At 45.4% G+C, this 11633-nt stretch overlaps 1 protein-coding gene across 1 annotated transcript; it reads left to right on the forward strand.

Annotated features, from left to right (window-relative positions):
* The first annotated feature begins 2673 nt into the window (after positions 1-2673).
* MNS1 (meiosis specific nuclear structural 1) lies at positions 2674-11596 on the forward strand. Its single transcript, XM_053365399.1, has 10 exons — positions 2674-2769; positions 4217-4453; positions 5387-5514; positions 5906-6008; positions 6670-6899; positions 7402-7618; positions 7699-7806; positions 8885-9142; positions 9418-9543; positions 11214-11596. Exons 1-10 carry the CDS (start codon positions 2767-2769, stop codon positions 11310-11312), a joined length of 1509 nt encoding a protein of 502 aa, XP_053221374.1. The 5' UTR covers positions 2674-2766; the 3' UTR covers positions 11313-11596.
* Positions 11597-11633: the final 37 nt, after the last annotated feature.

The raw sequence follows: 11633 nt of genomic DNA on the forward strand, positions 1-11633 counted from the left end.
AAAATGTTATGGGTAAAGCATAGCAGATTTGCAGCGATAAATGATTGGATAAGTGAAAAAAAAAGGTTAAAGAAAGGGAATTATAAGTAATTTAGATCAGGGGTTGCTGAAAAAGTTTAAAACAGGGATGCAGAAAAGGGAGGCATGGGGAAGTCGTTGAAATTGGGTATATGAAAAAAATTATGAAATTATACATGTTTATATGTTTGTTTGTTTGTGTATTGTTTGTTTGTAATGTCTTATAATATATGTTGAAAAACTAATAAAAATTATATATATATATATATATATATATAAAATTGCTTGCTAATCTCAACAAGGCAGGACTGGATGGAATTCCCAGTGTGCAGCAATGCCAGGCGTTTGACCATCATAGCCAGGCTGTGAAATCACTTCCACTCCCCCAGGTCACACGAGGAAGCCCTCTGTGCTCACAAGCAAAACCTGTGATCTGGACAATCAGTGGTACAGTTAGATCAATTTAGATGCTAGACTTAATGATCTTATGAGGGGTGTCACTCTTTAGGTGGCAACAGGTATTATTTTTCCTACTTCAAAATGTGCTCAACCAGCCTTCCTGGGTCCGGGGTCCTCCTGCTCATCATACTGCACGAAGCCCTAGCCTTCTGCCCCATGATATTTGTGTTATAAAACGTTACGAGATTCTATCAGGTAGTTAAAGGACAGAACGGTTCAAAGAGTATTGAAAGTGGGATAGTATAAGGTAAAGGTAAAGGGACCCCTGACCATTAGGTCCACTCATGGCTGACTCTAGGGTTGCGGTGCTCATCTCGCTTTACTGGCCAAGGGAGCCGACGTCCAGCTTCCGCATCATGTGGCCAGCATGACTGAGCCGCTTCTGGCAAACCAGAGCAGTGCACGCAAACGCCGTTTACCTTCCCGCTGGAGCAGTACCTATTTATCTACTTGCACTTTGACATGCTTTCAAACTGCTAGGTTGGCAGGAGCAGGGACCGAGCAACAGGAGCTCACCCCGTCGTGGGGATTCGAACCGCCTACCTTCTGATCGGCAAGTCGTAGGCTCTGTGGTTTAACCCACAGCGCCATGAGTGCCCAAATAGCATCATGGGCACAAGTCATCAAGACCATGCAATAAAAAATATGTTTGTTAGGGGCCCATTGTGAATGACTTATTTCTGGGTTTCTTTTGACAGTGATGCTCCCTTTGCTGCTCAGGCTACTGTCCCATCCATCAAGCAAAACAAGCACATTTCTTAGCAACTTATCCGAGTCTCTAGTAGATCAATATTCTTCTCCTGATGGGTTTAGACCCTTCCAAGCTAATTCACATATGTCTTTTCACTCAAGACAGCAAAATTGTTCCACAAAGAACGCAATGCTATTCCCAACAATGGCTTATAATGCTGCAAACTCAGCAGGAACTAAATAGGCTCATCACAGTCTCATGCATTGCCTACTTGCTTGCAAACAAATTTGGCAATGCACTATGTGTTGCATACTTTAATGAACTTGTTGACAATCATCATTCTAAAGTTTGATGGCTAAAAGAACTTTGTTGAACAAACGGGATATTCTTGCATCGGCTGGGAAGGTTACGCTGCATTTGAAAGCTACTTAGAAAATATTTTGGGGAGAATCAGCAGCAGGTTTTTCAACTGCCTTGGGGGCTCTAGTGAGATGCTGGGCATGTGTGATTCACCATTCTCCACCTGCATACTTGTAAATACACACCTTTATTTATTTATTTTACGGTATATCTCACCTTTTTCTCCAAGGAGCTCAAGGTGGCATACACAGTAATCCCCACAAGAAACCTGTTGTAGTCACCCACTGAGCTTCATGGTTGAGTGGGGATTTGAGCCCCAGGCCACCAGGTCCTACTCTGGCACCCTAACCACTACACCACACCCCCCAAGGTCTCATCCAGCAGGAAGCTGAACCATTTACCGGTTCCCCTGCAGCTCATCACTGGAGCTCCCAGAAGTAGGAAGCCAAGAACATTTTTTGACTATTTCTAGGGATGGCATTTTCAGTCCAATTAAAGCAAAAACAGTGTCTTGTGGCACTTCAAAGGCAAATGTTTTTGTGTGTATGTGTGTGGACTTGAGACCATTTAATCAGATGGATGGAGTATTACCTGGCTGGTATATGCACACATACAGGGAGAGAATGCTAACTGTACACTCAGAGGGAAATAAAATGCAACAGTTGCACTACAGCTTAAAACGATACAGAATAATTGCAGTGACCATTTATACATTCAACGCTGTTGAGGATAACACAAATATCCTGGCAGAATACAGTAACTAACGTTGGTAGAGGAATAAAAACTCATGATCTAAAACTGAACCTCCTGGCAAGGGCCATTTGAGCAGTTATTTATTGCCGCCTTTTTCTCCAAGGAGCAAAAGGCGACGCAGGCGGTTCTTCCCTTCCCTCCTCTTGAATCCCCACAACAACCCCGTGAGGGAGGCCGGTCTGAGAGGCCGCGGAAACGCCGACGCCCGAGGAGACCGAGGCAGAGCCAAGAGCACTGCGCAGGCGCAACGGCGCGGGCCAGCAGTTGCCCCGGTAACAGAGCTTCCTCCTTTCCAAAACGGTCCTCGCGGAGGCGGAGTCAAGCTCCGGGCTGGGCCAATCGGGGCTTGGGCGGTGCTCGCAGGCGGGAGGCGGGGTGGGGGCGGGGCTTCTCCCGGAAGTGCCGCCTGCCACCGCCGTTTCCACGGCAACGGTGTGCTTGAGCGGGAAGCGGCCGCTCGGGGAGCCTCCGAGGGCGGCGGGAAGATGGTGAGTCTGGCGGGCCAGTCCGGCCGGAGCTCCGGCCCCATGACGACGCGGCTGGTCTGCCTCGCAGGGTTGTTGTCGCCAGAATTCGCAGGCCTCGTTTCGTTTTGCTCTTGTCTCGCCCGCTCAGTAAACGAGGCGGCTCCTTCGGGCGAGCGGCCCGCGGGGGGGGGCCTTGTATGGCAGCGCTTGTGGATGAACGGGGCGCTTTTCCAAAGCGGCCTCTTGAGTATGGCGTTTGCCTCGCGAAAAGGCTGCGGGCGAGTTTTGAGCCACTGCCTTCTGAATTGCTCTTTGGCTTTTATTGATCTGTCCTCCCCATCGCGCCCCCTGTGCGCTTTCTCAACGAGGAGAGTCTCCCTTTCCTGCCCTGGGGGACTTGCAGCGCTTGCAGCTCAAGGGGCTGAGGGCGGGGCAGGCGAGGGCCCTGTCCATCTCCACACAGGGCCAAAAGCTCAATTAATTTAGCAACCGGGGTGGGGGGGTGGGAGCTGACATGGTGAAGGTCCCCTCTTCAATAGCCACTCCTCTTTCTCCCCCAGCTGCCTCGGAAGGCGAGGGCACCAGAGGTGGCCTTTTCTAGATGATCTCAGCAGCCAGGCAGGCAGCCTGCTGAGAGCTCCCTTCTGAAGTCTAGGGTCAAGGTTGCCCTGGTTGTGCCCCTGCACTTCTCTAGGGCCTCAATAGGGTCTTGCTAGCCTGACTGACTTTGGATGTAGAAAGCTGCCTCATGCCAGATCCAACCTGCCCATTGAGTCCAGTCCTGTCTGCTCTGTCTGGCAGCTGCTTTCCAAGCCCTCAGGCTTTCCCATTCTTTTGAGACCAAGGGACCTTCTGCATTCAAAGCAGGTGTTCACTAAGCTATGGCACCTCTGGCTAAGAAGAGAAAATGGACAAAGCTGTTTCTGCTCGTGGGCTATGACACTGCTTTGTACACAAGCAATCCCATTATCCATCTCGCTTAGTATGGTCTACTTTGACCCTTGCTGCTTGATCCTTTACACTGGAGAGATTGTACCTGAGATCTTCTGCATTCAAAGCAGCAGCTTTGATGCTGAGCTAATTGTCCCTCCCATAATGAAGTGTGATTGCCACAACCAGTGTCTGCACTTGCTGCTGCTGGGCTGCTGGCTGATGCATTTGGCTCCCAGCCCTTGCCTGAACAACTGGAGGCACATTTATGGGTAATCTTCCTGTGCTCTAAATGGCACCAGACAAAAAGAGAAGGTGGTGCCACCCTACATGTCTGTCTGTTCTGTAAGTGCAACTCCCAGTGACAGCACTCCTTAACTTTTGGGTTGTGTTGGTGATCTTGTGAAGAAGAGGAGAAGGGCACCATGCCAGTGTGAGCCATCTTGCCAGTAGGATGCTGGTGGTCTCAGTCATGGAGAGACCTTGCTAATGCTTTCCTGCAGCCATGAGAATTCTCCCATATCTGACTCCCTTGCAGGCGATGGCACGGCAGCGAGGTGGTCGGGCGCAGCTGACAGCGGCACAACAGCTGGATAAGAAACAGCATGAGGCTTACTTCCAAGAAATGAGGGAGCTGGAGCACGAGAAAAAGGTGCAGCGCGTTCATCAGCTGGAGGTGATGTGGGAGGCTGAAGACCGTGTTGAGGAGAAGCGTCTCGCACGGCTGCTCAGGGAGGAGGAGCATGAGCGGCGCATGGAAGAGGCTATTCAGAGGGTGAGTCGGATTGTCTGGAGGCAGGGAACTCCTCCCCATAATTAAGATCCTGATGATCTGTTGCATATTTGGTGAGTCCCACTGAGTACACTGTGCTGAAGTTTGTGTTCTAAACTGCAAAGGGACAATGAGCCTGGCTGCTCAGCAGATTTGAAGGGAAGAAGGGCCACAGGCTGTAGGTAGGTTAGTGACAGTGGTAGACTGTGATTTATCTCTGGGAAACATGAAACAATTATAGTAATGTTTCACCTAACAAACAGCCTGGGGGGCGGGGCTGTAGGTTCTGCTACCCCAGAGACTCCCAGGGCCTGAATAAGAACTTGATTCTCATGGTTGGTTGAGGCGTCTTGTTCTTAGGGCTTGCAGCATCCTAAGACATCCCTCCCACCTCCATGGCCCCCAAAACTGGATTCCAGGTAGTGAGACAGCTTATACAAGCTTGGTAGAGTTAATAACAACCTGGCAATGTCTTGTGTAATGAAAAAGGGTTAAAGCTGAATATATGGGTCTTATGCTACGAAATGTTGATGAAGCCTTTCTGGATCTGCATTGCGTGATCTTTAAAACCTTTTTTTCAGATGTTAGGCTGTTGCTTAATCAGAATAAACATCAACTTTCTGCTCACTCTAAGATTAATACTGCTGAAATCTATATCTTCTTTAAAAATGCCAATGTAATTGTAAATATATCTTCTGTCAGTTCAGCACAGTTTAGTATAGCAGGGATCTGAGTGAAAGTGTTCCAGACTGAAGGTATGCAAATAATTTCCATTCCACTGAGGTTTTTAAAGGATTATTGCAGGACACACTAACCATTTCTTTAGAGGCACACTGAACTATCAGACAGTTGCAGGATAATAGTTTAAGAAAAATTAGGCTTTCATTTAAGTTCTAGAATCCAATTCTGATTTGTTAAATTCAATTTTGTGGTCAGGCAGAAGAGAATAAAAGGTTGAAGGAAATGGAGTTGCAACAGGAAGAAAAACTGGCAGCTGAGTTAGCAAGATTAAACCATGAGAAACTCAAAGATGAAAAGATGAGACAGCAAATAAGAGAGACCAGGTATTTCTTTCTTCAACGAATAGGTTTCTTTATAATCCCACATAAAGTTGCAGCTTCCCTAAACTCTGTTATGTTTTTGAACCTACCTAATACTTCTGTTTGATGTCAGAGTTTAGCACTGTTGGGGGCATTATGGCAGATGAAGATAATCTCTGTGGTGCGGCGGCATCTTCTTCTTCCCCAAGCTAATAGATGCCAGTCTAGTGGCTTGTCAGAGTTTTAGCATGAACACACTGGGCTGGTAAAAGCATTCATTTTAATGTTATCTTTTTAAACTATATAAATGTGTTTAAAATCAGATTTGAAAAGTGTCTGCAATGAGATGTGCCAAAGAAAAGAATGAGAGGCAGTTTTCAACACGTTTCATACTTTTTGTCAATTTGGTTTCTAGTATTGAACTTCGGGAGCTGGAGTTGAAGCTGAAATCTGCTTATATGAATAAAGCGAGGGCTGCCCAGATTGCTGAGAAAGAAGCTATAAAATATGAAAAAATGGTAACTGGCTTTATGGAGTGTTCCAATCTTGGATCTGCTCAGTGTGTGTGTGTGTGTGTGTGTGTGTGTGTGTGTGTGACAACTGACTTAAAATCTTGCTTGTTTGGGAAATGGATTGGTCAGTTTAGTTAGATTTTGGATAAGCCTAGGGGTACTGTTTGTTTTCACTGGGAACGTATGGTAAAGGGTAGGAAAGACATTGAATTAATGACAACAAAAAATGTTTTACTTCTGAGTAAGCATGCTCAGGATTGCACTGTTAAATAAATAAGTGCTACATTTTAGGGGGAAATGGCACTGAAATGGTTTACAATGCATCAGATTTGTGGTTTGGATTTCTAGTCACCCATCCTAGCTTTCAGTTGCTTTTTAGAAAGATTCCATTGCCCTTAGTAGCTTCATTTTCATAATTTTATTTCCATGTACTGTTAGTTTAGCTGAATGGATGCAACAGTGTGTGTGGAGAGAACTATTTCTTGGTGTCGCAGGTGGAAAAAAATGGATAGTTCCTAGAGGGCTAGGTTAATAGGAGATAAATATATGTAAATAATACGGTTCATCAGCAGTGCACAGTGTCCTTTCACTGGGATGCTAGTCTTCTTTGGAGTTTGTTACTCCATTCTTTATTTTTTTTTTAAAAAAAAGATTAAAATCTTTTCAGAAAGATGATGCAGAAATATACAAAGCAATGAAGGAAGCTCAAGAAAAGGCAGAGGAAGAAGAGAGGACGGCTGAGGCAAAGCGGAATCAGGAAAAGCTGCTTTATCAGCAAGAGCTGGAAAGGCAGCTTGAGGACCGGGAGAGACAGAGGCAGGCGGCCTATGAGGAGTTCCTCCGAGAGAAGCTCTTGATTGATGAAATTGTGAGAAAAATCTATGACGAAGATGAACGGTTAGTTTGACTTCCTGTGTTTGTGTTTTAAACTTGTTTAGCCTTACTGTTTGCACTTTGAGTTTTGCGGTAAAACTTGCTTGCTTCTTTGCTGCCTGTTAAATGTCACAAAATGTTAAACAGTCTTGGACCTAATAATGCATAGTAATAATTTTTTTCTGGTCTGAGGGGTTCCTTGCTTTATTAATATTTCTGGCTCATGGCTCATCCGCCCAGCCTGCCCTGTGCTTACGGTGCTCACAGTAATGGCAGACCTGCTGCTTCACAGTGAGCAAGTTTTGGATCTGGTGGCTCCTACCTCAGAGCATTTGAACTTGACTAGAGGACTTTCAGGCTGTGACAGTCACTTAACTGGGAAAGTTGTCATGAGCACAAAACAGCAGACCCTGGAGTGTCCTTAGCTCCCCGGGGGATGGCTGGGTGTGACACATGAAGAGCAGGGGATTCTTAATTATCTGGGTTACATTTAGAAAAGTTACTAAAGTTTGAGACTTCTCCATAGAGCAAAACAAGGAAGACTAGAGAAAATGAGAGCAACTCAAAGGTTCATAGAAGAATTTAAAAACGATCAAGCTATGAGGAAGAAAAGGCAGCGTGAAGAGATGGAAGAGGAAAACAGAAAACTCAAGGAATTTGCCAACATGTGGCAGGAAAGAGAAGATAACAGGATGGCGAAAATCCAGGAGAATGAGGAGCGGAAGCAAAAGCTCCAGAAAATGGTATTGAAATGCCTCTTAAATTTCCTTCCTTTGATATGAGAGGCAACAGGTGCCTAAAATCTCTTCCCTCTTCATGACAGCTTGAAGAGGCTCTAGAAAGGGAGCAGCAGGAACGGGAAGAACTTGAACAAATCCGTGAAGAGCTGTATTTTGAAGAACGAGAAGAGGAAAACCGAAAGAAGGAGATGGTAAGTGACTGCAGTTTTTAGTCTTGTTGTGGGCCTGCACAAGAGATTTTAGTAGAGTTAAAACACATTCCGCTGGCCCCCCCCAATTGCCCTCCCTGTGAAATATCAGCTTCAAGAGCTTTATTTAGTTAGTTTCCATGGCTTGTTAACCTTCACTACTTCATATTGCTTTAGACATCTTTGTCTTCCTTAAATATACCCCTTTCATGTAGACAAAGCAGTAGCCCTTTCTGTACTTCCTTCTTCCCAAGGGACAGTATCTTATCCAGTGTGAATTTGTGAGGGTGCTTTGCCAGGGGCCATGTAACACTCCTCTCCAGGTCTTGCCTTCTTGAGGAGGAAGGCTGCACTTGCCCCAGGATCCTCTCTCTTCCCCATCAGATGTCCCCATGTCTCCTAAGACTGTCTTGAATGACAAGTTATCACAGTATAAAGGTATCAAAGCAAGATTTTCCAGTCTGTGGTCCATGGACCATCAGTGATCCACAAGCCCTCTATCAGGTGGTCTGTGGCATGTCTCTGAGGAACGGCGGAAGTAGCAGCAGCTCTGTCATTCTTAGAACCATGTGGTTCACCTGGAAGGTGTGTGGGATGGGCTGGAAGTGATCAGGGGAGAAAGCACTTGAAAAGGGGCAGGGAAGATTAGCAGCAAAGATAATGTGAGGTTACAATTAAGAAGTTTAATCTGCATTCCATAAAAAATCATACAGCATCTAGTGCAGTGCGTTACATTTGCTACAACAGGCAGAAAAATCATTAAATGGTCCTCCAAGACTCTGAGCACTTTTCAGCTGGCCCATGGAGAAAAAGGTTTGGGAACGACTGTATTGAAGGAAGCAGTACAGGCAACCCCTGGGAGTTGCATTCTGGGTCATCATATGCATTGGTGGAGTGCACATAAGCCCGCCTCATCCTGTTATGCCCCCATCACACCTTCTTCTTGGTCTGAAAATGGCCTGTCCGTACAGGGTGGCACATAAAATGGGAGTTGCCTGTATCTTGCCTTACTGTTCACCCTGTGAACTGGCAGTACTTTTTTTAAAATGACTGTTGTATTCTGTACACTCCTTCCCTGTAGGAAGAGTTGGAGAAGAAACTTAGGCAGCGCCTGGAATTGCGCAAAGCGTATGAAGACCAGTTGGCCATGAGGGAGGTGATGCGGCAGGCCATGAAGGAGGAGGAGGAAGCCTTCCGCCAGTCCATGCTGGCCAAGTTTGCCGAGGACGACCGTGTTGAGCAAATGAATGCTCAGAAGCGAAGAATGAAGCAGCTGGAACACAGGAGAGAAGTAGAGAAGCTCATTGAAGAGCGGAGAAAGCAGTTCATTGCAGACAAGGTGAGAAACTGGCCTCTTTTGACAAAACTAACCAGAGCTAATAAGGCAGCTCTGGTTTCTGTACACAACATTTCAAGTAGGGCAATGCATGCACTTTTCTAAACTAAGAAAATCTTTAATAAAAAACATTGCGGGGGAGGGAAATATTAGAGCAACTGTGGCTTTAAAGCCAGAGCAGAAGCATTTTGTTTTTCACAGGGCAAAAATCTCCCATAGCTTCATGAAATGGGTTTTGAACTAGTAAAAGGTAATACATTTTTATTACTTCTGTACAGGAACGTGAACTTGAAGAAATGCAGCTTGAAGAAAGAAGGAAAGGCATTGTTAATGACATCATTGAGGAGGAGCGGCAGAAGCTGCTTAAAGAACACGCAGTTAAACTATTGGGATATCTTCCCAGAGTAAGTAGAGACAAATGCAGGTTAATGGGGGTGAAATAGCAGCAGCAGCAGCAGCAGCAAAGTTCCCTGCATTAGGATATCCAGGTAGCATTTAACATTGGAGCAGGGGCAGGCAGTCTTTCCCATGGCCAGCTCTCATCGTTCACATGGAAAATCTATGTGGATTCTGGTGAAAAACGGAATTCTAATCGTGCAAGACTGAAGCCCACATTCACCTGTCTTAAAGGACAAATGAAGAAGGCTTAGACTGGGAAGGATGGGAGAAAAAGTAAAGCTGAATAAATGAAACACTCTTTGGGGGTTTGCTTTGAACAGGCAAGGGAGAATGTGCAGTGAGCTCTGCTCTCTCAATGATACTCTGCACACCAGGCAAATAGCTTGTTAGTCTGAAGGGGGGCTGGCTTACTTGCATGTAGGGTTCCCAACACTGGGACAGGAGCCCTGCACATTGGCACTTAGTCTTTCACACATGCAAACTGAATGTCTGAAAAGGGCTTGAGTGTAAAGGGGGAAGGCAGAGGGGGAAAATGGCATGGGTAGGGTGTTTAACATTTATTTATTTATTTATTTGTGAAAGGGGGGGATTTTGGAGTGGAATCTTGTTTTGATTCTGGGACAAAGTGGGGAAGGATGGGTTAGTAGAGAAGGCAGGGCAGACCTGTAAAAGATGCTTCCTCATGTATATTCACTCAGAGTAAAGCCCTGCTGTTTTAAAACAAAATCTTTCACTTTCCCCCGCTTCTCACCCTTTCACCCCTGCGTTCTCAAAATGGTGCTCTAGTTGTATTTGTGCTCAACTGCTGCCTTCCCTCATTTCTCTTTGCCTTCCCCAGAGGTCCCTCTGTGCCCTTGCCTGTCAGTCCCCCTTCAGGTTTTGCTGTTTCTGTCCCTTCACCCCTTTCTCCATCCTTCCTTGCTGAATTTAGTGGCTGCAGTACATAAGGTTTTCCCTCTCCCACCAGTTCACACATTGAGGGAGTCTGGCACAGGGAGGCCCTGCAGGGAGGGTGTATACTCTCCTACATGCCTCTGAATCCAGGGAGAGAACTAACTTGGGTATAGTCATGTAGTCTTCCTTGTAACCCTACCCGCATATTTTCTGGGCTCAGGTGGCCTGAGATGTTTCCACTGAGATGGGAAACGGGCCACGATCAATGGGAATCTAGAATTTCCAGAGGCAGCTGTAATGACGGATGGTGAGGCTTAGAAGTAAGGCCTCAAGTTGATCCTGCTGCCTGGCAGGCAGGCACACCCAGTGTGCAAAAATGGCTCCTGGAGCAGCTAGAATGGGAGAATCTGGTAGTCTAGAAGGGGCAAGGCTGCTTTGAGATTTATTGTCTCAAAATGCAAAAATCTTACAGCCTTGACCCCTGCTTCCACTAATCCAGAACTTCATACTTGCATATTACAATGCATCACTATAGTGGAAGCTTATCACCAAACTCCAGTTTGGTAAACAGTGCCATTGCCACTTAAGCCAAGTACAGTTAGCATGATAAAAAGAATTAAATGCAACAGAGAACAAAGCACAAACCATTAAATGTTGTGCAAAATAAAAAGTGTTTGAGAACTTTACTGTGCAGGCTAATTCTTAGACTTCCAGTAACTACAATCTTAAAATGCCTTTTATGGTGTCATATTGAATTGAATACTGTTCTTTGTATGTTCAGGGAGTTCTTAAAGATGAGCAAGATGTTAACATGCTGGGAGAAGAGTTCCGGCAAGCTTATCAAAAGAGAAAAGGCGATGGGCCAGCACACGACAATTGAGACCTAAGTTTGCTTCAAGAAGTATTCAAAGAAGCCCTGGGACTGTATAGAGTGCAGTGTTCTTACTGCTAGGTAATTTTTGCCTCTAAATCATTCCATATGTCTTTCAACTGCCTTGGTTTTTATAGTGATAAAATTATTTCTGCAAAAATAGCTACTTTTGTTTGCATTTTGTGCTTACGCTGGAAATGGGGAGCTGAATTTATCTTCACTTGACAGAAATGAAGTTGTTGCAAAAGTCTGATAGCTTCAAGTGTGTTTACATTAAAAATGCTTTAAATTCATATATAGCTAAAACGACTACAGCTTATTTAATAAGTG

Source organism: Podarcis raffonei, chromosome 14 (genome assembly GCF_027172205.1).
Source record: "Podarcis raffonei isolate rPodRaf1 chromosome 14, rPodRaf1.pri, whole genome shotgun sequence".
Lineage (NCBI taxonomy): Eukaryota > Metazoa > Chordata > Lepidosauria > Squamata > Lacertidae > Podarcis > Podarcis raffonei.